Here is a 26,231-nt window from a genome sequence, read left to right as displayed (position 1 = left end):
ACAACAACCTAACTACAACCATGGTTCCAACATCAAGAAATAGAGAGAGAATGATAGCTTGGGAGAAGGAGAGAGACGTCTCTCCAGAATGAGAAAGATTGAGGAGTGTAGTACCTGTGTCTGTATGAGGGGGATATTTTGAAGCTGGGGCCTCCTGGGAAGCCGTTCATGAAGCCAGATAATGACGCCATCTGTTGTACACAACACCAATGACACCAGTGTGAGAGAAAATGCTTATACCTGCATCTGTACGTGTGTGTGTCCATCTCACCAGGTCAGGGTCCGTGTATCCGGCCATGGCATCCAAGCTTTGATTGGTCATTGGGTAAAGCTGTGGGAGGGGCTGCTGGAAAGTGGGAGGGGCGTAGTATGGGTTGTAAGGCTGCTGATTTGTGCAGGAGTCCATTGCGCGGGGCCTGTAGCCATTCTTTGGAGCGTAAGATGTGACTGCCATCACATTGGCCTTGATCCGTGCCTGATCAATTTATTATTCAACAAAGCAATCAATCAATCTTTGATCATGTGACTGGCACTTGCATCATGTATAGAAAAATATTTAGATCTAGTTAGATTTTGGCAGGGGTAGGCCATCATTGTAAATAAGAATTTGTTCTTAACTGACTTGCCTAGTTAAATAAAAGGTTAAATAAATAAAACGTCTCAACTCACCTTGATGGGTTTTCCCTGGAACGTCCTCACCTCCTCTCTCAGGTACTGAAATGCCTGGAGCACGCACACATACACACACACACACACACACACACACACACACACACACACACACACACACACACACACACACACACACACACACACACACACACACACACACACAGACACACACACACACACACACACACACACACGTGAATTAAATTTGCAGCTGAATGAAATGTGCATGAATGTCTAGAGAATCAATCCTTCTCCCAGCTGTTGTTAACCTCCGTAACCCCAATCTCTGTCTCTCCCAGCTGTACCTGTTGAGCGTCAGCCTCAGTTTTAAAGGTGATGAACCAGTTGTCGTTCTGGGCAAACTCACAGCTCTGGATCCTGGGGAGGCTCTCACACGCAAACAGAGCCTTTACGTCCTGGTGGTTTAACAAAATAAACACGCACAACATCAGCACTGAAACACACACATAATCCATGGGCCAGCAGGACAAATGTAACATATATTGAACAAAAATATAAATGCAATATGCAACAATTTCAAAGATTTTACTGCGCTACAGTTCATATGAGGAAATCAGTCAATTGAAATAAATTCATGAGAACCTAATCTATGGATTTCACATGACTGGGAATACAGATATGCATCTGTTGGTCATAGATACCATAAAAAAATAGGCTTAACAATGGGCCTCAGGATCTCGTTACAGTATTTTTGTGCATTCAAATTGACAACTTTAAAATGCAATTCTATTCATTGTCCGTAGCTTATGCCTGCCCATACCATAACCCCACAACTACCATGGGGCACTCTGTTCACAACGTCAGCAAACCACGCGCCCACACAACGCCACACACTTGGTCTGCGGTTGTGAGGCCGATTGGACATACTACCAAATTATCTAAAATGACATTGGAGGTGGCTTATGGTAGAGAAATTAACATTAAATTATCTGGCAACAGCTCTGGTGGACATTCCTGCAGTCAACATGCCAATTGCACCCTCCCTCAAAACTTGTTTTATGTGACAAAACTGCACATTGTAGAGTGGACTTTTATTGTCCCCAGCACAAGGTGCACCTTTGTAACACTCATGCTGTTTAATCAGATTCTTAATTTGCCACACCTGCCAGGTGGATGGATTATCTTAGCAAAGGAGAAATGCTCACTAAAAGGGATTTAAACAAACTTGTGCACAACATTTGAGAGAAATAAGCTTTTTGTGAGAATGGAACATTTCTGTGATCTTTTATTTCAGCTCATGAAACATGGGACCAACACTTTACATGTTGTCTTTATATTTTTGTTCACTGTATTTGTCGACTTTGGGGTGGCAAAGTCTAATGATGATTTTCATTAAGGTCCATGTCTGTGGGTTGTATTTAGTTTTGATAGAAAAGTATCGGAGAAAGATAAATGTGGTTAACACTGCATTATACAGTGCATTCGGGAAAGTATTCAGACCTTATTCTAAAATGGATCAAATGTTTTTTTCACCTCATCAATCTATACACAATATCCAATAATGACAAAGCGAAAACAGAATTTTCGAAATGTTGGCAAATGTATTTTAAAAAATTATACAAAAATACCTCATTTACATAAATATTCAGACTCTTTGCTATTAAACTCAAAATTGAGCTCAGGTGTGTCCTGTTTCCATTGATCATCCTTAAGGTGTTTCTACAACTTGATTGGAGTCCACCTGTGGTAAATTCAATTGATTGGACATGATTTGTAAAGGCACACACCTGTCTATATAAGGACCCACAGTTGACAGTGCATGTCAGCACAAAAACCAAGCCACGAGGTTGAAGGAATTGTCCATAGAGCTCAGAGACAGGATAGTGTCGAGGCACAGATCTGGGGAAGGGTACCAAAAAATGTCTGCAGCATTAAAGGTCCCCAAGACCATGGTGGCCTCCATCATTCTTTAAATGGAAGACGTTTGGAATCACCAAGACTAGAGCTGGCCGCACGGCCAAACTGAGCAATTGGGGGAGAAGGGCCTTGGTCGGGGAGGTGACCAAGAACCCAATAGTAACTCTGACAGAGCTCCAGAGTTCCTCAGTGGAGATGGGAGAACCTTCCAGAAGGACAACTGTCTCTGCAGCACTCCACCAATCAGGCCTTTATTATGTATAATGGCACCGGAGGGGACTGCTGCCGTTTTATGGGCTCTTAACCAACCATGCTCTTTTGTTGTTTTATTTGCATTGTTTTTAACTTATTTTGGACATAATGTTGCTGCTACCGTCTCTTATGACCGAAAAGAGCTTCTGGACATCAGAACAGCGATTACTGACCTTAAACTGGACAAATAATTTTTCTTTAATGAGTTGGACGAGAGGGATTTACTCCAGACACCCGACGAGGCCCTCATCCCTGTCAATCGCAGGAGAAAAAGACGGAGATATCGCGGAAGGTGATCGGGGTGCTTTGTAAGGATCCGGCGATGAGTGGCTAATCTGCCTTTGCCAACGGTACTATCGGCCAACGTACAATTGCTGGATAGTAAAGTGGACGAACTGCAAGCATGTATATCCTACCAACAGGATATTAAAAACTGTAACATCATATGACATGAACAACATACAGCTGGCGGGTTACACACTGTATCGGCAGGATAGAACAGCAGCCTCTCTTAAGACAAGGCGTGACAGTCTATGCATATTTGTAAACAACAGCTGGCGCACGATATCTAAGAAAGTCTTGAGGTTTTGCTCGCCTGAGGTAGAGTATCTCATGAAAAGCTGTAGACCACACGATCTACCAAAAGAGTTTTCATCTATATTCTTCTTAGCTGTCTATTTACCACCACAAACCGATGCTGGCATTCAGACTGCACTGCATGAGTTGCATACGGCCATAAGCAAACAGAAAAACTCTCATCCAGAGGTGGCAGGGGACTTTAATGCAGGGAAACTTAAATCCGTTTTACCTAATTTCTACCAGCATGTTAAATGTGCAACCAGAGGGGAAAAAAAAAAAAAAACTCTCGACCACCTTTACTTCACACACAGAGATGCGTACAAAGCTCTCCCTTGCACTCCATTTGGCAAATCTGACTATAATTCTATCCCCCTGATTCCTGCTTACAAGCAATAACTAAAGCAGGAAGCACCAGTGACTCAGTCAATAAAAAAGTGGTCAGATGAAGCAGATGCTAAACTACAGGACTGTTTTGCTAGCACAGGCTGGAATATATTCTGGGATTCTTCCGATGGCATTGAGTACACCACAACAGTCACTGGCTTGATACATTTTTTACTTTACCTTTATTTAACTAGGCAAGTCAGTTAAGAACAAATTCTTATTTTCAATGACGGCCTAGGAACAGTGGGTTCAATGCCTTGTTCAGGGGCAGAACAACAGATTCTTACCTTGTCAGCTCGGGGATTCAATCTTGCAACCTTCCGGTTACTAGTCCAACGCTCTAATCACTAAGTGTGTAGATGACGTCAGCCCCCCTGTGACTGTGCGTACATACCCCAACAAAAAGCCATGGATTACAGGCAACATCAGCACTGAGCTAAAGGGTAGAGCTTTAGCTCACAAGCTGCTGTTCTCACACAAATGATCAAGGAACCTACCAGGTATGACCTCAACTCCGTAACCAAATCCGTAACCAGATATCATCCTGACCAACTTGCCCTCTAAATACACCTCTGCTGTCTTCAACCAAGATCTCAGCGATCACTGCCTCATTGCCTGTGTGCCTAATGGGTCCGCGGTCAAACGACCATCCCTCATCACTGTGAAACGCTCCCTAAAACACTTCAGTGAGCAGGCCTTTCTAATCGACCTGGCCCGGGTATCCTGGAAGGATATTGACCTCATCCCGTCAGTAGAGGATGCCTGGTTGCCCTTGAAAAGTGCTTTCCTCACCATCTTAAATAAGCATGCCCCATTCAAAAAATGTAGAACTAAGAACAGATATAGCCCTTGATTCACTCCAGACTTGACTGCCCTAGACCAGCACAAAAAACATCATGTGGCGTTCTGCATTAGCATCGAATAGCCCTCGTGATTTGCAACTTTTCAGGGAAGTCAGGAACCAATATACTCATTCAGTTAGGAAAGCTAAGGCTAGCTTTTTCAAACAGAAATTTGCATACTGTAGCATTAATTCCAATAATTTTTGGGACACTGTAAAGTCCATGGAGAATAAGAGCACCTCCTCCCAGCTGCCCACTGTACTGAGGACAGGAAACACTGTCACCACCGTTAAATCTACGATAATCGATCATTTCAATAAGAATTTTTCTACGTCTGGCCATGCTTTTTACTTTGCTACCCCTACCCCGGCCAACATCTCAGCACCCCCTGCAGCAACATGCCCAAGCCCCCCCCCCCTCTCCTTCACCCAAATCCAGACAGCTGATGTTCTAAAAGAGCTGCAAAATCTGGATCCCTACAAATCAGCTGGGCTAGACAAGCTGGATCCTCTGTTTCTAAAATTATCAGCTGAAATTTTTGCAACCCCTATTACTAGCCTATTCAAACTCTCTTTCATATCGTCTGAGATCCCCAAAGATTGGAAAGCTGCTGCGGTCATCCCCCTCTTCAAAGGGGGAGACACTCTAGACCCAAACTGTTATAGACCTATATCCATCCTGCCCTGCCTTTCTAAAATCTTCGAAAGCCAAGTTAACAAACAGATCACTGACCATTTCGAATCCCACCATACCTTCTCCACTATGCAATCCTGGTTTACGAGCTGGTCATGGGTGCACCTCAGCCACGCTCAAGGTCCTAAACGATATCATAACCGCCATCGATAAAGGAAAGTACTGTGCAGCCATCTTTATCGACCTGGCCAAGGCTTTCGACCGCATTCTTATCGGGAGACTCAATAGCCTTGGCTTCTCAAATGACTGCCTTGCCTGTTTCACCAACTACTTCTCAGATAGATAGTTCAGTGTGTCAAATCGGAGGGCCTGTTGTCCTGACCTCTAGCAGTCTCTATGGGGGTGCCACAGGGTTCAATTCTCGGGTCAACTCTGTTCTCACAAACCTCCAAATGAACTTCAATGCCATACAACACTCCTTCCGTGGCCTCCAACTGCTTTTAAATGCTAGTAAAACTAAGTGCATGCTCTTTAACCGATTGCTGCCCGCACCCTCCCGCCCGACTAGCATCAAAACTCTGGAGGGTTCTGACTTAGAATATGTGGGCATTTACAAATACCTAGGTGTCTGGTTAGACTGTAAACTCTCCTTCCAGAATCACATTAAGCATCTCCAATCCAAAATTAAATCTAGAATCGGCTTCCTATTTCACAACAAAGCCTCTTTCACTCATGCTGCCAAACATACCCTCGTAAAACTGCCCATCCTACCAATCCTTGACTTCGGCGATGTCATTTACAAAATAGCCTTCAACACTCTACTCAGCAAACTGGATGTAGTCTATCACAGTGCCATCCGTTTTGTCACCAAAGCCCCATAAACTACCCACCACCGTGACCTGTATGCTCTTGTTGGCTGGCCCTCGCTACATATTCGTCTCCAAACCCACCAGCTCCAGGTCATCTATAAGTCTATGCTAGGTAAAGCCCCGCTTTATCTCAGCTCACTGATCACCATAGCAACACCCACCCGTAGCACATGCTCCAGCAGGTATATTTCACTGGTCATCCCCAAGCCAACACCTCCTTTGGCTGCCTTTACTTCCAGTTCTCTGCTGCCTATGACTGGAACGAATTGCAAAAAAAAAATCACTGAAGTTGGAGACATATCTCCCTCACTAACTTTAAGCGTCAGCTGTCAGAGCAGCTTACTGATCGCTGCAGCTACACACAGCCCATCTGTGAATAGCCAAATCCAACTACTTACCTCATCCCCATATATGTTTTTGTATTTCTGCTCTTTTGCACACCAGTATTTCTACTTGCACATCTTCATCTGCACATATATCACTTCAGTATAAATTGCTAAATTGTAATTACTTTGCCACCATTGGCCTATTTATTGCCTTACCTCCTTACTTCATTTGCACACACTGTATACAGATTTTTCTATTGCGTTATTGACTGTACGTTTGTTTATCCCATGTGTAACTCTGTGTTGTTTTTGTCGCACTGCTTTGCTTTATCTTGGCCAGGTCGCAGTTGTAAATGAGAACTTGTTCTCAACTGGTGAAGGTGAAATATATATATATTTTTAAAAGAGCTGCCGCTTTCAAGGAGCGGGACACTAACCCGGAAGCTTAAAATAAATCCCGCTATGCCTGCCGACGAAGCGTCAATACAGAACTAAGATCGAACCGTACAACACCGGCTCCGATGCACGTTGGATGTGTCCAGGGCTTGCAAACTATTACAGAGCACAAAAGGGAAGCACAGCCACGAGCTGCCCAGTGACATGAGCTAAATTACTTCTGTGCTCGCTTAGAGGCAAGTAACACTGAAACATGTATGAAAGCATCAGCTGTTCCAGACGACTGTGTGATCACGTTCTCCGTAGCCGATGTGAGTAAGACCTAAACAGGTCAACATTCACAAGGCCGCAGGACCAGACGGTTTATCAGGACGTGTACTCAGAGCATGCGCTGACCAACTGGCAAGTGTCTTCACTGACATTTTCAACCTCTCACTGTCTGAGTCTGTAATATCAACATGTTTCAAGCAGACCACGATAGTCCCTGTGCCCAAGAACACTAAAGTTACCTGCCTAAATGACTACCGATCCGTAGCACTCGCGTCTTTAGCGATGAAGTGCTTTGAAAGGCTGGTCATGGCTCACATCAACACCATTATCCCAGAAACCCCAGACCAATTTCAATTTGCATACCAACCTAACAGATTCACAGATGATGCAATCTCTATTACACTCCACACTGCCCTTTCACACCTGGACAAAAGGAACAGCTATGTGAGAATGCTATTCATTGACTACAGCTCTGCATTCAACACCATAGTACCCTCAACGCTCATCACTAAGTTAAGGACCCTGGGACTAAACACCTCCCTCTGTAACTGGATCCTGGACATCCTGACGGGCCGCCCCCAGGTGGTGAGGGTAGGTAACAACACATCCGCCACTCTGATCCTCAACACGGGGGCCACTCAGGGGTGCGTGCTCAGTCTACTCCTGTACTCCCTGTTCACTCATGACTACATGGCCAGACACGACTCCAACACCATCATTAAGTTTGCCAGTGACACAACAGTGGTAGGCCTGATCACCGACAATGATGAGACAGCCTATAGGGAGGAGGTCAAAGACCTGGCCGTGTGGTGCCAGGACAACAACCTCTCCCTCAACGTGATCAAGACAAAAGGAGATAATTGTGGACTACAAGAAAAGGAGGACCAGGCACGCCCCCCTTCTCATCGACGGGGCTGTAGTGGAGCAGGTTGAGAGCTTCAAGTTCCTTGGTGTCCACATCACCAACAAACTAACATGGTCTAAGAACACCAAGACAGTCATAAAGAGAGCACGACAAAACCTATTCTCCCTCAGGAGACTGAAAAGATTTGGCATGGGTCCTTAGATCCTTAAAAGGTTCTACAGCTGCACCATCAAGAGCATCCTGACTGGTTGCATCACTGTCTGCTATGGCAACTGCTCGGCCTCCGACCGCAAGGCACTACAAAGGGTAGTGTGTAGTGTGGGTGCCAAGCTTCCTCCCATCCAGGACCTCTGTCAGAGGAAGGCTCTAAAAATTGTCAAAGACTCCAGCCACCCTGGTTATAGACTGTTCTCTATGCTACTGCACGACAAGCGGTACCGGAGCGCCAAGTCTAGGTCCAAGAGGCTTCCAAACAGCTTCTACCCCCAAGCCATAAGACTCCTGAACATCTAATCAAATGGCCACTATTTGCACCCCCCCCCCTCTTTTACAATGCTGCTACTCACTGTTTATTATCGATTATCCATGCATAGTCACATTAATAACTCTACCTACATGTACATATTACCTCAATTACCTTGACTAACCGGTGCCCCCGCACATTGACTCTGTACCGGTACCCCCTGTATATAGCCTCGCATTGTTGGTTAAGGACTTGTAAGTAAGAATTTCATTGTAAGGTGTTCTTGTATTCAGCGCATGTGACAAATAAAATTGTATTTATTTATTGTAGAGTGGCCAGATGGAAGCCACTCCTCTGAAACAGGCACATGACATACCGCTTGGAGTTTGCCAAAAAGCACCTAAAGGAGTCTCAGACCATGAGAAACAAGAAACTCTGATTTGATGGTTGAACTCTTCGGCGTGAATGCCAACCGTCACGTTTGGAGGAAACCTGGCATCATCCCTACTGTGAAGCATGGTGGCAGCATCATGCTGTGAGGATGTTTTTCAGCGGGAGACTAGTCAGGATCGAGGGAAAGGTGAACGGAGCAAAGTACACAGAAATTCTTGATGAAAACCTGCTCCAGAGCGCCCAGGACCTCAGACTGGGGCGAAGGTTCACCTTCCAATAGGACCACGACCCTAAGCACACAGCAAAGACAACGCAGGAGTGGCTTGGGGGCAAGTCTCTTAATGTCCTTGAGTGGCCCAGCCAGAGCCCGGACTTGAACCCGATCGAACATCTCTGGAGAGACCTGAAAATAGCTGTGCAGCGATGCTCCCCATCCAACGTGACAGAGCTTGAGAGGATCTGCAGAACAGAATGGGAGAAACTCACCAAGTACAGGTGTGCTAAGCTTGTAGCATCATTCCCAAGAAGACTTAAGGCTGCAATCGCTGCCAAAGGTGCTTCAACAAAATACTGAGTAAAGGGTCTGAATACTTAAGTAAATGTGATATTCACGTTTAATTTTTTTTTTTTTAAATAAATTTGCAAACATTTGTAATTGTTGGCAGATTGTAGATTGAGGGCTCAAAAAATAATTGAATAATACATTTTAGAATAAGGCTGTAACCTAACAAAATGTGGAAAAAGTGAAGGTGTCTGAATACTTTCTGAAAGCACTGTATGGAAACTGTAAAGGGGTGAATTAAAGAAGAGCACTCTTGGAATATAGCCAATCATAAATAAATCTGGTTTATTACAAGGGAGACAGGGACACACCTACAGCACAGAAGCAGAGAAAAGGTCTAACTGGCATTCTCTAAGCAGGGCCTTAAATCCCAACCTCACAGCACCAATGTTCCATAAACATCAGCCTGGGAGGCTTGTACGGCGTCACAACAAAATACTGTGCCAGCTGCTGCAGAGTCACACAGTGTTCATAAGGTCATCAATACAATAACATATCAGTGTCCTCAGTCCTTGTACATCCAGTCTGGTTTCAGTTGCTATAAACATATATGAGTTTAATACATAACACACAGCATCGAGTCTCGTAACCATCAACCCTTGACACAAACAGAACACTTGAAATCATGTGAATTACATAAAGGTCGGGAAAACATAAATATGCTAAGCATTGTGTTAATTACTCTTAACTGAATATGAACTTTATTAAATATTCCTCATTACATATGTTATGCAGTTAGCTGGGCCAACAGGACTGAGGACATGATCATTTTGTATTGTCAGGGAACTAACTTCTCAAACTAACACAATTTGATATGTTATAAATTTCATGATACAACACATATTATGGTATCTCTATGGGCTCACCTTGGGGTGTCAAAGGTCATACATGTACAGTATGCATTTTGGGGTATATCGAGTCGAATGGACAGTTATTGGGATAAGCTTTACCATCACATGTTACCCGGGATGATAACTACACCAAATTTCAAACAGAACAAGGAGACCTATTGAGGAAGATTTTAGCTACAGTATATAGAGTCATCATTGATTTAGTCATTTCAATGGGGAGGAACAGCATTCATTTTGCATGGCCATAACTGAATAAATAATTGGTGTAATAAGACCAATTATGTCTTAAAATGTGTGTCACAACGAGGACAACCAACAATGATGGCCCAAGTATGTCAGTTATATGTATTCACCAAAATATTATCAGAAGAGTGGTATGCCAAATATATGCCCAAAAAGCTGTCCAAACTGCTGTTTTGTTGCCGTTTCCCAAAAATATTACATCAAAACACTTTGTTCTGGAAGCATTCACTGCTTTTTTATTAATCAACATTATATGCAATGTGATTTTATTAATTATGTTAACATCAAGGAATGTAATCTGAAACCTTCCCCAATCTGAAACCTTCTGTCACACCCTGACCATAGTTTGCTTTGTATGTTTCTATGTTTTGGTTGGTCAGGGTGTGAGCTGAGTGGGCATTCTATGTTGGATGTCTTGTTTGTCTATTTCTATGTCTGGCCTGATATGGTTCTCAATCAGAGGCAGGTGTTAGTCATTGTCTCTGATTGGGAACCATATTTAGATAGCCTGGGTTTCACTGTGTGTTTGTGGGTGATTGTTCCTGTCTCTGTGTTTTGCACCAGATAGGGCTGTTTTTGGTTTTCCACATTTATTGGTTTTGTAGTGTTCATCTTTTGTTATTAAACATGAATCAAAGAAACCACGCTGCATTTTGGTCCGCTTCTACTTCACCCAAAGAAAACCGTTACACCTTCCCATGCACATTATTTGAAATCCCATAGGAATGCATTATGTCCAGCACAGAGACACAGTTAATCATTTTTGCAAAATGCCTTCATAATGAGTACACCAAGTACACATAAAGCAAAAAAAAATCTAAACAATGATGCCAAGATATTGTTGATGGCTGCAAACCAGCTCCATTGGTTTAAATTGGATTGGTCTGACATTGTCACAACTCTTTCAATAATAGGTGGAATATGCCTAATGGCAATAAAAAATAGATTATAGTTATGCAAATAACACAACCAATTTAGCCAGGTTTGCAAGATATATAATCTTTGTAAAACATTAGCAAAACTGTTCCAAGATGTACCAAAAACACTACTCATATCAATGGTTTTGGTCTGTATTTGCATCACTGATATCTATATTTTATTTTCAAACAATAAAAAATGTATCTATAATATTTCTAAAGGGATCTTTCCCTGGTTTTTAGTGACTATATTGATATACAATATTATGCCATATTGTTTAAATATAAAATATGTCTTGAATCCTGTCATATACCCTGCATTCCAATATGACATTTTAACAAGCCACCTGATGATGAGGGCATCAACTTACATAGCTGGTGAAGTATTAAAGCCTTAGCTTACAGCCTTCATAGATGGTGAGTAGTTACACTTTTTTTGTGGAAAAATAGTATAATGTAGTATAGGGTCTTCTGAAATATGTATTGGTTAGTGGCTGCTAAGGGTTGTCGAGGGCAATGGTCCAATTGCTGGATTTTGTCTAATCACGATGACATGATTTCTATAACGTGTCAACTAGCCACTGAACTAATGTATACAAAATGATTAGGTTTCATTAAATAACTTGTACTGTTGAAGGTTAGAGAGCATCATTTTAAGATTATGATGGTCAGGGAGAGAAGAGCTATTTTTAGACATAAACCCACATTTCTAGCTCCCAACCCAACAGAGTCCAGAACATAAATAGATATGTATATGATGGGATGCATAGACATTATGGACAGAAATATATGGATAGAATATGTAGTATATCTGTAGAATATTTAGGATAGAATAGTACGTGTCCAGCAATAGTTAAGGATAGACCTGGACTAGAATACAGTATATGCATATCAAACACAGAATGTAAACATTGAAGAGCATAGTTAAGAACTAGACATTTCCGATTATTCTATGCAAAACAATTGCACACATTCAGCTCTATCATCAGAGTTATACAGCAAGTACCTGTACGCTTTTCATGTTCAGTAAAACATCAATTGATCATGTAATTTCAGGTTAGCATCATGGTATCTGTCAATATTGGCCACCATTAATTAGATTTTTTTTTTACAAATAAAGTGAACTTTACCTGACAAGTATGAGTGGTTTAGGTTATTTCCCATCCTTTGTGGGCTCTGTCAAGCACTAGTAGGGCGCATTTGCCAATGTACTGACATTGACAACATGAGCTGATAAGGTTTACTTTGCAAGCTACAGGTAGAAACATTGTACAGTTGGCTAAACATAGTGGTAAGTAGACCTAATGTACTTTTTTCTCCAACCAATATAGGCCTACCTAGCAAAGTTAGCTAACATGATACCCTTTTCAACATTATTTTCAAGTGTGTTTAATCACGATTGCTGCTGATAGACATGATAGGTTACAGTGATTGATGGGCCACGTCAAATTGGCTACCTTGCTAATAACAAATTATGTCAATATGGCTAGTTAACAAGCTAACTTTCAGGGGATGAACTATAATGAACAAAAATATAAATGCAACAATTTCAAAGATTTTACTGAGTTACAATTGACCTAAGGAAATCAGTCAATTGACATAAATTCATTAGGCCCTGATATCTGGATTTCACATGACTAGGCAGGGGGGCAGAGATGAGTGGGCCTGGCACCCACTGGGGTGGTTACAAGTGGTCTGCGGTATTTAGTCCTGTTGGACGTACTGCCAAATTCTCTAAAACGATGTCGGAGGCAGCTTATGGTAGTAAAATGAACATTGAATTCTCTGGCAACAACTCTGGTGGACATTCCTGCAGTCGAGACATCTGTGGCATTGTGTTGTGTGACAAAACTACACATTTTACAGTGGCCTTTTATTGTCCCCAGCGCAAGGTGCACCTGTGTAATGATCATGCTGTTTAATCAGCTTCTTGATATGCCACACCTGTCAGGTTGATGGATTATCTTGACAAGGGAGAAATGCTCACTAACAGGGATGCAAACAAATTTGTGCAAAAAATGAAAGAGAAATAAGCTCTTTGTGGAACATTTTGTGGATCTTTTATTTCAGTTCATGAAACATGAGACCAACACTTTACATGTTGTGTTTATATTTTGGTTCAGTATAAATGGCTATATCCAAATATTGTTTGATTTGCTTGCCATCTATAGTGTTGATGACAGAAATCCAACAGACAATTTTACCAGGACAAGGACTGATGTCAAGCTCTTTCCAAAAGCCTAATCTCTGATGACGCAAGATTGACATGTATGCTTAACTAGCTACATGCCAAAGGGATACAGTACCCTCATGTATCTGAAATGACATGATCTATTGATTTTGGCTGATCATGAAAAGAATGCAGTTACATGCTGTACAACTCTGATGATAGAGCTAGATGTGGAATAATCCGAAATGTGTAGTTCTGACTATGCTCTTCAAGAAGTGATTATATTAAAACCAAATAGTTTATTTAACAATCCCTTGAAAACAGCACGCAGTTGTCTATGGTTTTAGCAGGGCTGGGGGTCTCCTTGCAAATCGAACACTCTGCAGAGTATTGTGACATTTTATTGATAAAAACCTAGACAGTCATTTTGAATGAGCATGTGACCATTCTCACGTCTCAAGATTCCTTTATCAGTCTGCATTCTATTGCATAGACTCCCTTACAACAAGATGTATAATTGTGTGAAAAACATAGAAAGCATTTTTTTTGGAGAGGCTATCATATAATCAATTTGATCAGGAGCTTGTGGGGAACAATTTAATTCCATCAAACTGCCACCACAAAGTGGATCTTTTTCAGCTGGCCCATGGACTAAGGCAGGTTTCTAAACAGGCGGTTCTTACCTCTGGGGGTGTGGTCTCCGGGACCTCTCGGAGGATGACGATACAGCGTCCCTGATTGGGCCGTACCTTTTGCCCACATTCTGCCACCTCCACCAGCGGCAAGGCTACGAGCCAATCAGGAGACAGGACACGGTCAGAGCCTTCCCTCCAGTAAACATCTTACCCAATCATGTAATACAATACAACAATAACCCACATACGTCCATACATACATACATACACACAAAAAAAGTTTACTCACACTTGAGGATGTCAGAGATGAGTTCCAAGTCCGTGCTGAGCTTCTTGATGTGGTCGAGGTTGGCTAGCGTTGTTATGGGAACAAACTGGTCGCTGTCCATCTGGGAGACGAGGTAGAGGTCGTTGGCAAGGTTCTCCCTGAGGGGACATCAGCCAATCAAAAAAACTCACTGCCTACTAAATGTACACAATGTAAATGGGACCGTATTTTCATGTTGCACATCTTTTAGTTGTCTTTGTTCATTGTTTTCAATATTTGTATATGACTTTCTACAATTTATAGTTGGTTTTTAAGTCATTGAAATCTTGAGCTACTGACTTTAAAAAATATTGTTAAATGTACATTGTTTAATTTACTGATGGTCCTTAACTAGCCCCACAGGGATATTGAATGCCAAACCAAATGTGACCACTCTTACGGTACTCTTCATTCCGTGACATACCATTTTCTCTTATCATCTCGCAAATCTCAGTTGGACGAGACTGACTTTATGACCAAACTGATCCTATTTACACTTTGTATTCTATAATAAATGTTTCTGACTCATATTGATAGACCATTTTCAAAATGAGAAGTTGATTTTTAGGGGCAGTTGCTCTTTTAGGTGCCATCAGCCGCCTGTGACACATACGTACCGTGACAGACAGGACTCCAGTGAGGTCTTCAGTTGATCGATGAGCTCCTCTGAAAACATCAATAACATATAATATTTGTATCAGATGTCATCTGATAAACAGTCCTGTTTGCTCTAAGCTCCATCAGCCAGTAACGTTAGTACCTGATATACAGCTGTCCTGGACCAGGCCATTGGTTGACAGGTTTCCCATGGTGACCGTTGTGAATTCTACGACGCTCGGTTCCAGCTGAGCCTCGCCCACTTCCTCCAGGTCATATCCCTGGTCATACCCTGAGGACCAATCAGGTAGCGGCATTTACAAGACTGACCGAAATAAAAGCCAAAGAAAAGGCCTGCACACCCAGTAGCTCTTTCCACCTCTGGACTAATGGCTAGGCGCTGTTCCATACTCTGTCTACTTCCAGATGCTTACCTTCCTGGTTAACGGCCAGCCATGGTAGACGGGAGTCAGTGTAGATGGGGCCTGAGTGGTCCAGACTAAGCATGTGATTGGCCCATACCTGAGCGTTGGGGTTGAGCTCAGAGACCAGGGTGGATTTCTGCAAGAGAACACACACACACACACACACACACACACACACACACACACCCTCAGTGTCTTTAAACGTCAGCGAATTGACATATACAGTCGTGGCCAAAAAATATTGGCACCCTTGCACTTTTTCAAATAATGCACCATTTCTTCCAGAAAACTGTTGAAATTAAAACATATTTTGGTATTCACATATGTATGTCTTCGTTGTGCAGTTTAACAACATTCTAATTCCACAAAGAAATCCTACAATGACCGGGACAATATTATTGGCACCTTCTAGAAGTGGTTAGAAATAATTAGATTTCAAGCAGGTGATTCTCATATATATTGGAATTGAACTCAGCTGTGGTGAGTTGAAGGTTCCTGCAGTATAAACATCATGTATTCAGCCAGATTGAATAGAGAAAAGGACTCATTTTCCTGTTGGGCCACTGTGTGTACCGCAATGAGCATGGAGAAAATAAAGAAAACCGGAGTATTATCTGAGGTCAGACACAACATTGTAGCCAAGCATGGACAATCTCTAGGCTACAAGTCCATCTCCAAAGACCTTGATGTTCCTGTTTCCAACGTATGTAATGTTATCAAGACGTTTAAGGCCCCTGCAACTGTAGCCAACCACACTGGACGTGGCCACAAGAGAGAACTTGATGGAAGATTGCAGTGAAGGATTGTTCGAATGGTGGAGAAAGCACCTCAATCAACTGCCACACAGATTCAAGCTGAACTTCAGACACAAAGTACGACAGTTTCAACTTGCACCATCCGTCGCCAACTCAATGAAAGGGGGTTATATGGTAGGAGACCCAGGAGGACCCCACTTCTGAGAGACAGACATAAGAAAGCCAGACTGCAATTTGATAAAACACATCTGAGCATGCCCAAATCCTTCTAGGAGAATGTCCTGTGGACAGATGAGACCAAATGAGAGGTTTTTGGTAAAGCACACCATCTCTGTGTTTACAGGAAACTAAATGAAGCTTTCAAAGAAAAGAACACCTTCACTACAGTCAAACATGGTGGTTCAGTGATGTTTTGGGGTTGCTTTGCTGCCTCTGGCGTTGGGTGCCTTGAACGTGTGCATGGCATCATGAAATCAGCTGAATACCAAGGTATTTTGGAATGTAATATTAAACCCAGTGTCAAAAAGTTGAGTCACGATCGAAGTTCATGGGTCTTCCAACAGGACAATGACCCCAAACACACTTCAAAAAGCCTGCACACCCAGTAGCTCTTTCCACCTCTGGACTAATGGCTAGGCGCTGTTCCATACTCTGTCTACTTCCACATGCTTACCTTCCTGGTTAACAGCCAGCCATGCTAGACGTGTGCATGGTTCAATGGTTCAAGACAAAATGCTGGACTGTTCTGAAGTGGCCAACAATGAGTCCAGATCTAAATCCCATTGAAAACTTGTGGAGAGATCTGAAAACAGCAGTTAGGAGAAGGCACCCTTCTAATCTGGGAGAACTGGAGCAGTTTGTACAAGAGTGGGCCAAACTGCTAGTAAAGAGGTGCAGGAAGTTTTTTTATTTTATTTTTACCTTTATTTAACCAGGCAAGTCAGTTAAGAACACATTCTTATTTTCAATGACGGCCTGGGAACAGTGGGTTAACTGCCTGTTCAGGGGCAGAACGACAGATTTGTACCTTGTCAGCTCGGGGGTTTGAACTCGCAACCTTCCGGTTACTAGTCCAACGCTCTAACCACTACGCTACCCTGCCGCCCCAAGTTGATTGCTGGTTATAGGAAGCACATGATTGCAGTTATTTTGACCAAGTACTATCAAATATTAAGTAGGGTGTCAATTTTGTCATTGCCATTTCTGTTTATTTTCTGATTTTAATGGATATATTAAGTTCTGAATCAAAAACAAAGGTTCTGTAACATTAACAGTGAAATAAAGAAGTGTGGAGACGTCAATTTCAACATATTTTTAGGGAAAATTGTGAGTTACTTAAGTGCAAGGGTGCCAATATTTTTGGCCACCACTGTCAGTGCATTCGGAAAGTATTCAGACCCCTTGACGTTTTCCTCACAGACTTATTCTTAAATATATTAAATTAAAATCTACACAATGATAAAGCACATTTTTATAAATAATGTTTTAAAAAATGGTGCAAATTCTTTGAAAATAAAAAACAGAAATACCTTATTTACATAAGTATTCAGACCCTTTGCAATGAAGTTCAGCTTAGGTGAATCCTGTTTCCATTGATCACCCTTGATGTTTCTACAAATGGATTGGAGTCCATCTGTGGTAAATTCAATTGGTGGAGCTCCGACACTGAATTGTGTCGAGGCGATGATCTAGTGGCCTCTATCATTCTTAAATGGAAGTAGTTTGGAACCACCAAGACTCTCCCTAGAGCTGGCCACCCGGCCAAAATGAGCAATCGTGGGAGAAGGCCCTTGGTCAGGGAGGTGACCAAGAACCCGATGATCACTCTGACAGAGCTCCTCTGTGGAGATGAGAGAAACTTCCAGAAGGACAACCATCTATGCAGCACTCTACCAAGCAGGCCTTTATGGTAGAGTAGCCAGACGGAAGCCACTCCTCAGTAAAAGTCACATGACAGCATTTTTGGACTTTTGCCAAAAGGCACCTAAAGGACTATCAGACCATGAGAAACAAGACTCTCTGGTCTGATGAAACCAAGATTGAACTCTTTGGCCTGATTGCCAAGCATCACGTTTGGAGGAAACCTGGCACCATCCCTACGGTGAAGCATGGTGGTGGCAGCATCATGCTGTAAGGATGTTTTTCAGAGGCAGAGACTGAGAGACTAGTCAGGATCAAAGGAAAGATGAACGGAGCAAAGTACAGAGAGATCCTTGATGAATCCCTGCTCCAGAGCACTCAGACTGGGCTGAAGGTTCACCTTCCAACAAGACAACGACCCCTAAGCACACAGCCAAGACAATGCAACAGTGGCTTTGGGACAAGTCTGTGAATGTCCTTGAGTTGTCCAGCCAGAGCCCGGACATCTCTGGAGAGACCTGAAAATAGCTGTGCAGCGACACTCCACATCCAACCTGACAGAGCTTGAGAGGATCTGCAGAGAAGAATGGGAGAAATGCCCCAAATACAGGTGTGCCAAGCTTGTTAACGTCATACCCAAGAAGACTCGAGGCTGTAATCACTGGCAAAGGTGTTTCAACAATGTACTGAGTAAAGGGTCTGAATACTTAAGTAAATGTGATATTTCAGTTTTTTTTATACATTTATAAATTTTTATACATTTCAAAAAACCTGTTTCTGCTTTGTCATTATGGGGTATTGTGTGTAGATTGATGAGGGGAAAATATTTTTTAAATCAATTTTAGAATGAGGCTGTAAAGTAACAAAATGTGGAAAAGGTGATGGGGTCTGAATACTTTCCGAATGCACTGTACGTGTATTTTCTCACCCCTACCGCTCACACACACACCGCTGAAGTACTCACAGGCTGGTACTGATGGTGCCATTCCCAGAGACAAGAGTCCTGAGGCAGAAGAGTGTTGTAGGTGGGGTAGACTCCCAGCAGGGCCATGGAGCTAGAGGGCTGCTCCTCCTCGCAGCCCTCCTCACCCTCACCCTGGCTGGGGACCATACCCTGGGCCAGCCCCTGGGCCCATCCTCCACATACTTCTTCCTCTACCAGCCCTGGCCCTAAATGCGTCCAGGGAGAGGGATAGAGGCCAGAGAGGGTGGGGTCCCCTTCCTCTCCCAGCAGTTCTGAAACCATGTCTATCATGCCCCCTTCCTCGACCTGTCCTCTCACCCCCATGGTGTCCATGTCCGTGGTGACAGCCAGTGACCCCTGACCCAGGAACTGTATCTGGTAAGAGGGGGTCGAGGCGTAAACGTCAATCTGATCAGGCTCCACCCCCAGCACTCCCACCAACAAATAGGAATCTGCCTTCGTTGCATCGTCTACAGGGTAGTCCACATCTGAGCAGTCATCGCCGTGGGAAACAAACTTCAGGGGTTCATCAAATGGGCTGAATTCAAATGTCACAGGTGGGAAAACAGGGGTGACAAACACACTGTCATTTGTTGCTATATTACTACACTCAGTGTCCTCAGGGAGTGTCGCTAAACTACTGTCAGACTGTGTTCCTACACTACACACGCTACTGAGGCTGTCTGGTGCAACACATTCCTCTAGGAGGGATATTCTATTCTCAGTGTGTATCTCTGCCCTTTCATCCGCGTGCGTTCCGTCCTCCACGTGCGTTCTGTCCTCCGCGTGTGTTCTGTCCTCCGCGTGTGTTCCGTCCTCCGCGTGTGTTCTGTCCTCCGTGTGTGTTCTGTCCTCCGCGTGTGTTCCGTCCTCCGCGTGTGTTCCGTCCTCCGCGTGCGTTCCGTCCTCCGCGTGCGTTCCGTCCTCCGCATGCGTTCCGTCCTCCGTGTGTTCTGTCCTCCGCGTGTGTTCCGTCCTCCGCGTGCGTTCCGTCCTCCGCGTGTGTTCCGTCCTCCGCGTGTGTTCCGTCCTCCGCGTGTGTTCCGTCCTCCGCGTGTGTTCTGTCCTCCGCGTGTGTTCTGTCCTCCGTGTGCGTTCTGTCCTCCGCGTGTGTTCTGTCCTCCGCGTGTGTTTCGTCCTCCGCGTGTGTTCCGTCCTCCGCGTGTGTTCCGTCCTCTGCGTGTGTTCCGTCCTCCGCGTGTGTTCTGTTCTCCGCGTGTGTTCCGTCCTCCGCGTGTGTTCCGTCCTCCGCGTGTGTTCCGTTCTCCGCGTGTGTTCCGTCCTCCGTGTGTGTTCCGTCCTCCGCGTGTGTTCTGTCCTCCGTGTGTGTTCCTTCCTCCGCCTGTGTTCTGTCCTCCGCGTGTGTTCCGTCCTCCGCGTGTGTTCTGTCCTCCGCGTGTGTTCTGTCCTCCGTGTGTGTTCCGTCCTCCGCGTGTGTTCTGTCCTCCGTGTGTGTTCTGTCCTCCGTGTGTGTTCTGTCCTCCGCGTGTGTTCTGTCCTCCGCGTGTGTTCTGTCCTCCGCGTGTGTTCCGTCCTCCGCGTGTGTTCTGTCCTCCGCGTGTGTTCCGTCCTCCGCGTGTGTTCCGTCCTCCGCGTGTGTTCTGTCCTCCGCGTGTGTTCCGTCCTCCGTGTGTGTTCTGTCCTCCGCGTGTGGTCCGTCTTCTGTCCTCCGTTCTTCTCAGACAGGTTTCTGCAGTCAGTGGGTTCAGTTCCTCCCTCTGAACTCAACCTCCCATCTCTCCATTCTGGACCTATTGAAAGGAAATGGGACAAGGAGAATGGAGGACCTTTGCAGGGCTGTAAGTGAGTGTCCCCACTAGGCAGGTCCTGAGGGACAGGAGTAGAGCCTCCTCTTTCCTCAGAGAGATGGCCGCTCTCGCTGTCCTCACAACCCTGAGAAATATGGCTGCTCTCTATGTCCTCACAGCCCTGAGAAATATGGCTGCTCTCTATGTCTTCACAACCCTGAGAAATATGTCTGCTCTCTATGTCCTCCCAACCCTGAGAAGGATTGCTGCTCTCTCTGTCCTCTCTACAATTCTGAGGATAGCTGCTCTCTCTTGTGGGGTGACTGGTGATGGCAGCCATTTCCTGCCAGTGTTTCTGTTCCACACTGGTTTCCGGCTCCTTCTCTGTTGCTGCAGACCTTCCCACTATATCCTCAGCCTGGACTGGCCAATCAATGAGCTCTGAGTCATCAACGGGGCTTCTGTTATTTCCAGTAGGTTTTACATCATCCCTATCAGGTCTCCCAGCGTACACATGTGTTGTGTTTTGATCAGGCTTGGCGTTGCTGTCAGAAGTAATATCATACTGATCAGGTTTTGTTCCAACTTCATGTTCCATATCCACTGGTCTAAGGTCAGATTTGAATGAGTGGACAGTAAAGTCCATGGGTAGAGACACTGCGTAGACTGGATAGACTGTGGATAGTGAAGAGAGTGTGGAGACTGGTGATACCTCTGTTAGTGTGGTTTCCACTGTGCTGCTGAGTATGGTCTCCTCCTCCTCATCCTCCTCTGTCTCTCCTTTCAGCCCCTCACTGATCATCCTCACTGAGACAGCTTGGTATACCTCAATCCTCTCTATCTCCTCTACACATGTGGCCCCATCCACTGCCCCAAGCAGGGGGCTGGAGTTGGGGCTAGAGCTAAGGCTGGGGCTGTGTGTGAGCTGCTCCTCTGTAAGGGTAGGGTTAGGAGGGCAGGGGTATGTGGTGGTGGGAATATTGTTTTGAGTATCATGGAGGTTCAAATCCCTCTTTGTGTTTTCTCCTTCCTGGCTGCTATCAACAGTCTTCACTGTGGACAAAAGACCTGTCTTAACACACACATTCTCGTCCTTCACACACACACTCTCCTCCTGGCGTGATGTCAGCTCAAGTATGTCGGGATCTGTAATGTCTCCAGTTAGTGGTGGGGTCCTGGTGCCTCCGGGGGTGATGGAGCTGTCCTGTTGTGAAGTCTGAGGGTCCTCATAGCTTCTCCAGAGAAGGTCCGGCAGAACAGGTGCCTCGGGGGGCTCACAGTGGGATTTGTCAAAGGCTGTAGGTTCCAATGTTTGTGATTGGTCGATGGCTGTAAATTCAACTGTTTTTGATTGTTCAGAAGCCTTGGGTTCCGTTATGTGCGATAGGTCAGCCTTTGCAGATTCCACTCTGTGTGATTGGTCATTGGCTTTAGGTTTTTCTGCGTGTGATTGGATAGAGGCTGTATGTTCCTCTAAATGTGATTGGAAAGCTGTAGGTTCGGCTATGTGTGACTGGATAGAAGCTGTATGTTCGGCTACGTGTGATTGAATAGAGGATGTAGTTTTGGCTATGTGTGATTGGATTGCTGTAGGTTCCGCTGTGTGTGATTGGATGAAGGCTGTTTGTTCCTCTGTGTTGGATTGGTCAGTGTCGAGGTCGTCAGCATCGATGGAACAGATGCTGTAGAAGCTCTGAGCTCTGGCCCTGAAACCCCGCCCCAGGGTTGCCCTGATGACACAGTCTTCCTCCTCATCTACCTCTGCTCCTACTCTAGTGGAATCCCCCCCAGCTCTGATATTATACAGCTGGTGGGTTGGGGATGTTCCGACCAGGGGGGTCCTCCAGCCCTCTGTCTCTTCCTGGCCGGGCTCCGGGGTCTGGTTGAACCAAGTAGACCTGAGCAGGGCGTTCTCCGCTATCCTCTGTCTCACTGGGCTCTCCACAGTGTTCTCTATCCTCTGTCTGTCTGGGTTCTGAATGGTATTCTCTATCTGTTTCGCTAGGTTCTCCATTGTCTTCTCCATCTTCTGTTTGGGTGGGTTCTCCATGGTGCTCTGTATCCTTTGTCTAACGGAATTATCCATAGTGTTCTCTGCTATCTTCTGTTTTAATGGGCTCTTCACACTCCCCTCCAAATATGGAACATTCCCACAGCTGGCCCTGGCCTTGGCAGCGTGTGTGTGTGGCACGCCTGCCTCCGTCGAGTCCATGTGTGTGTGTGTGTCCGTGTTTGTCTGTGTGACCATGCTGGGGCCTGTGGAGGCGTTAATAATAGCCAGTTCCTCCTCGTGTGAGTGTTGCGGAGTGAGTAGCCCCCCACTCTGCATGCCACTGACACTGCTATGCCTCGCCTTGGGGCCTGTCGACACGTTGTCCGGGATGACATTGTTCTTCTTCTCCTGTTCCTGAAGTTTCCGTTTGGCCGGTCCGTCCGGTATACACGTGTGTTGAGCCATTTCGTCAGACACATGTTGAGCCAAAGATTTAGTGTGTAGTCTGTCCTGGTGTTTGATCCCCAGCGCCTCTGGGCTTGATGCCTGAAGCAGCCTGGTCCTCTCACTTAGCAGGCCTGGGCTCAGTTCCTTACTGCAGCAGCACCCCATTTTCACTACGCTACCAGCTTCTTAAACAGCAAAGCAGCACTTCACCAACACTCAGACACAGTTCCTCTCACTCACACACAAAGAGAAAAGACCCCAAAGTAACCCTTGCTTTCCCCTCCTCTCTGCTTTACTCCTCCCCTGCCCAGAATAGCACATGTTTAGGAGCTCACATGGCCCTGCCACTCAAGAAAGCCTCCCTGTGTGTGTGTGTGTGTGTGTGTGTGTGTGTGTGTGTGTGTGTGTGTGTGTGTGTGTGTGTGTGTGTTTGTTTGGTTATAGTTTGAATAGGATTAGTACTCTGGCACATGGCCAGAAGAGCACCAATGCAAGAGTATAGAGGAAGCCATCCCCCTTTTTCTATCTCTCCCTCTTTACTTACTCTATCCCCTCTTGACCTCTGTTTCTCTTGTTTTCTTTGACTCTTCCCTATTTGACTGACTCACTCTCTCACCATCTCTCTCTCTCCCTGCAAGGCCACTACAGAAGGCATGCCTAGACTGTGACTCTATGGCTAAATAACAACTGAAGCTCTGAGCAGCAGGAGGGATAAAATAATTATGGGTGTTACAAGTTACGAACAACTGCACATTCCTCCTTGTGGCTATCCGCAGTGTATGACTTAGAGCTAGTAGGTTTTCCTGACAAAAACTCTGGGTTGTAGTTAGGTACTAGGTTTGATTGGTCAGGTCACATAGCTGAGAAAAACTCCTGGCCCTACATGTTATCTACTCTACCAGACCCGTGTGAGCAGAGAGCTGTGGTACCAGGTGTTGATGCTCCGGGCTGAGGTCATGTGACCATGTCTCCCGCGTTAGCAGCACCTGAGGCTTAGCTGGGACGGCCAACTCCTGATCTGATGTCATGTGATGTCTGGACTCCTCTCAGGGATGGGTGCTGCTGCTCACCAGGGAAGCTGGTTGGGTATAGATAGGATATTCATAGACACGGATGTGTGTGTATACAGTTGAAGTCAGAAGTTTACATACACCTTAGCCAAATACATTAAACTCAGTTTTTCACAATTCCTGACATTTAATCCTAGTAAAAATTCCCTCTCGTAGGTCAGTTAGGATCATCACTTTATTTTGAGAATGTGAAATGTCAAAATAATAGTAGAGAGAATGATTTATTTCAGCTTTTATTTCTTTCATCACATTCCCAGTGGGTCAGAAGTTTACATACACTCAATTAGTATTTGGAGGCATTGCCTTTAAATTGTTTAACTTCGGTCAAATGTTTCAGGTAGCCTTCCACAAGCATCCCACAATAAGTTGGGTGAATTTTGGCCCATTCTTCCTGACAGAGCTGGTGCAACGGAGTCAGGTTTGAAGGCCTCCTTGCTCGCACACGCTTTTTCAGTTCGGCCCACAAATTTTCTATAGGATTGAGGTCAGGGCTTTGTGATGGCCAATACCTTGACTTTGTTGTCCTTCAGCCATTTTGCCACAACTTTAGAAGTATGCTTGTGTTCATTGTCCATTTGGAAGACCCATTTGCGACCAAGCTTTAACTTCCTGACTGATGTCTTGAGATGTTGCTTCAATATATCCACATAATTTTCCTCCCTCATAATGCCATCTATTTTGTGAAGTGCACCAGTCCCTCCTGCAGCAAAGCACCCCCACAACATGATGCTGCCACCTCCGTGCTTCACTGTAGGGATGGTGTTCTTTGGCTTGCAAACCTCCCCCTTTATCCTCCAAACATAACGATGGTCATTATGGCCAAACAGTCATCAGACCAGAGGACATTTCTCCAAAAAGGACGATCTTTGTCCCCATGTGCAGTTGCAAACCGTATTCTGGCTTTTTTATCGCAGGTTTGGAGCAGTGGCTTCTTCCTTGCTGAACGGCCTTTCAGGTTATGTCGATATAGGACTCGTTTTACTGTGGGTGTAGATACTTTTGTACCTGTTTCCTCCAGCATCTATACAAGATCCTTTGCTATTGTTCTGGGATTGATTTGCACGTTCATCTCTAGGAGACAGAATGCGTCTCCTTCCTGAGCGGTATGACGGCTGCGTGGTCCCATGGTGTTTATACTGTGCATAGTATTGTTTTTACAGATGAACGTGGTACCTTCAGGTGTTTGGAAATTGCTCCCAAGGATGAACCAGACTTGTGGAGGTCTACAATTATTTTTCTGAGGTCTTGGCTGATTTCTTTTGATTTTCCCATGATGTCAAGCAAAAAGGCACTGAGTTTGAAGGTAGGTCTTGAAATACATCCACAGGTACAGAAGATACAGAAGCTTCTAAAGCCATGACATTATTTTCTGGAATTTTCCAAGCTGTTTAAAGGCACAGTCAACTTAGTGTATGTAAACTTCTGACCCACTGGAATTGTGATACAGTGAATTATAAGTGAAATAATCTCTCTGTAAACAAAACTATAGCTTGTTAACAAGAAGTGGAGGGGTTGAAAAACGAGTGTATGTCAACTTCCGACTTCAGCTGTGTATGTATGTATGTATGTATGTATGTATGTATGTATGTATGTATGTATGTATGTATGTATGTATGTATGTATGTATGTATGTATGTATGTATGTATGTATGTATGTATGTATGTATCTATGTATCTATGTATGTATGTACAGTGGGGCAAAAAAGTATTTAGTCAGCCACCAATTGTGCAAGTTCTCGCACTTAAAAATATGAGAGAGACCTGTAATGTTCATCATAGGTACACTTCAACTATGACAGACAAAATGAGAAAAGAAAATCCAGAAAATCACATTGTAGGATTTTTAATTAATTAATTTGCAAATT

At 44.4% G+C, this 26,231-nt stretch overlaps 1 protein-coding gene across 2 annotated transcripts in view; it reads right to left on the bottom strand.

The window, feature by feature from the left end:
- The window catches only part of LOC115104501 (uncharacterized), a 28,982-nt gene extending 5,452 nt beyond the window's left edge, over positions 1-23,530 (bottom strand). For both annotated transcript variants that reach the window (XM_065007024.1, XM_065007023.1), the window contains exons 1-10: positions 19,109-23,530; positions 15,539-15,665; positions 15,268-15,396; positions 15,125-15,173; positions 14,490-14,626; positions 14,249-14,352; positions 978-1,088; positions 670-723; positions 272-475; positions 115-191 (exon numbers count right to left, since the gene is read on the bottom strand). In XM_065007024.1, coding sequence (XP_064863096.1) covers positions 115-191; positions 272-475; positions 670-723; positions 978-1,088; positions 14,249-14,352; positions 14,490-14,626; positions 15,125-15,173; positions 15,268-15,396; positions 15,539-15,665; positions 19,109-23,461 — 5,345 coding nt within the window. In that variant the 5' untranslated portion in view covers positions 23,462-23,530. The remainder of the gene's footprint in view (positions 1-114; positions 192-271; positions 476-669; positions 724-977; positions 1,089-14,248; positions 14,353-14,489; positions 14,627-15,124; positions 15,174-15,267; positions 15,397-15,538; positions 15,666-19,108) is intronic.
- Positions 23,531-26,231: the final 2,701 nt, after the last annotated feature.

This window comes from Oncorhynchus nerka, linkage group LG22, assembly GCF_034236695.1.
Source record: "Oncorhynchus nerka isolate Pitt River linkage group LG22, Oner_Uvic_2.0, whole genome shotgun sequence".
NCBI lineage: Eukaryota > Metazoa > Chordata > Actinopteri > Salmoniformes > Salmonidae > Oncorhynchus > Oncorhynchus nerka.
This window is presented reverse-complemented; position numbering and strand designations above follow the sequence as displayed.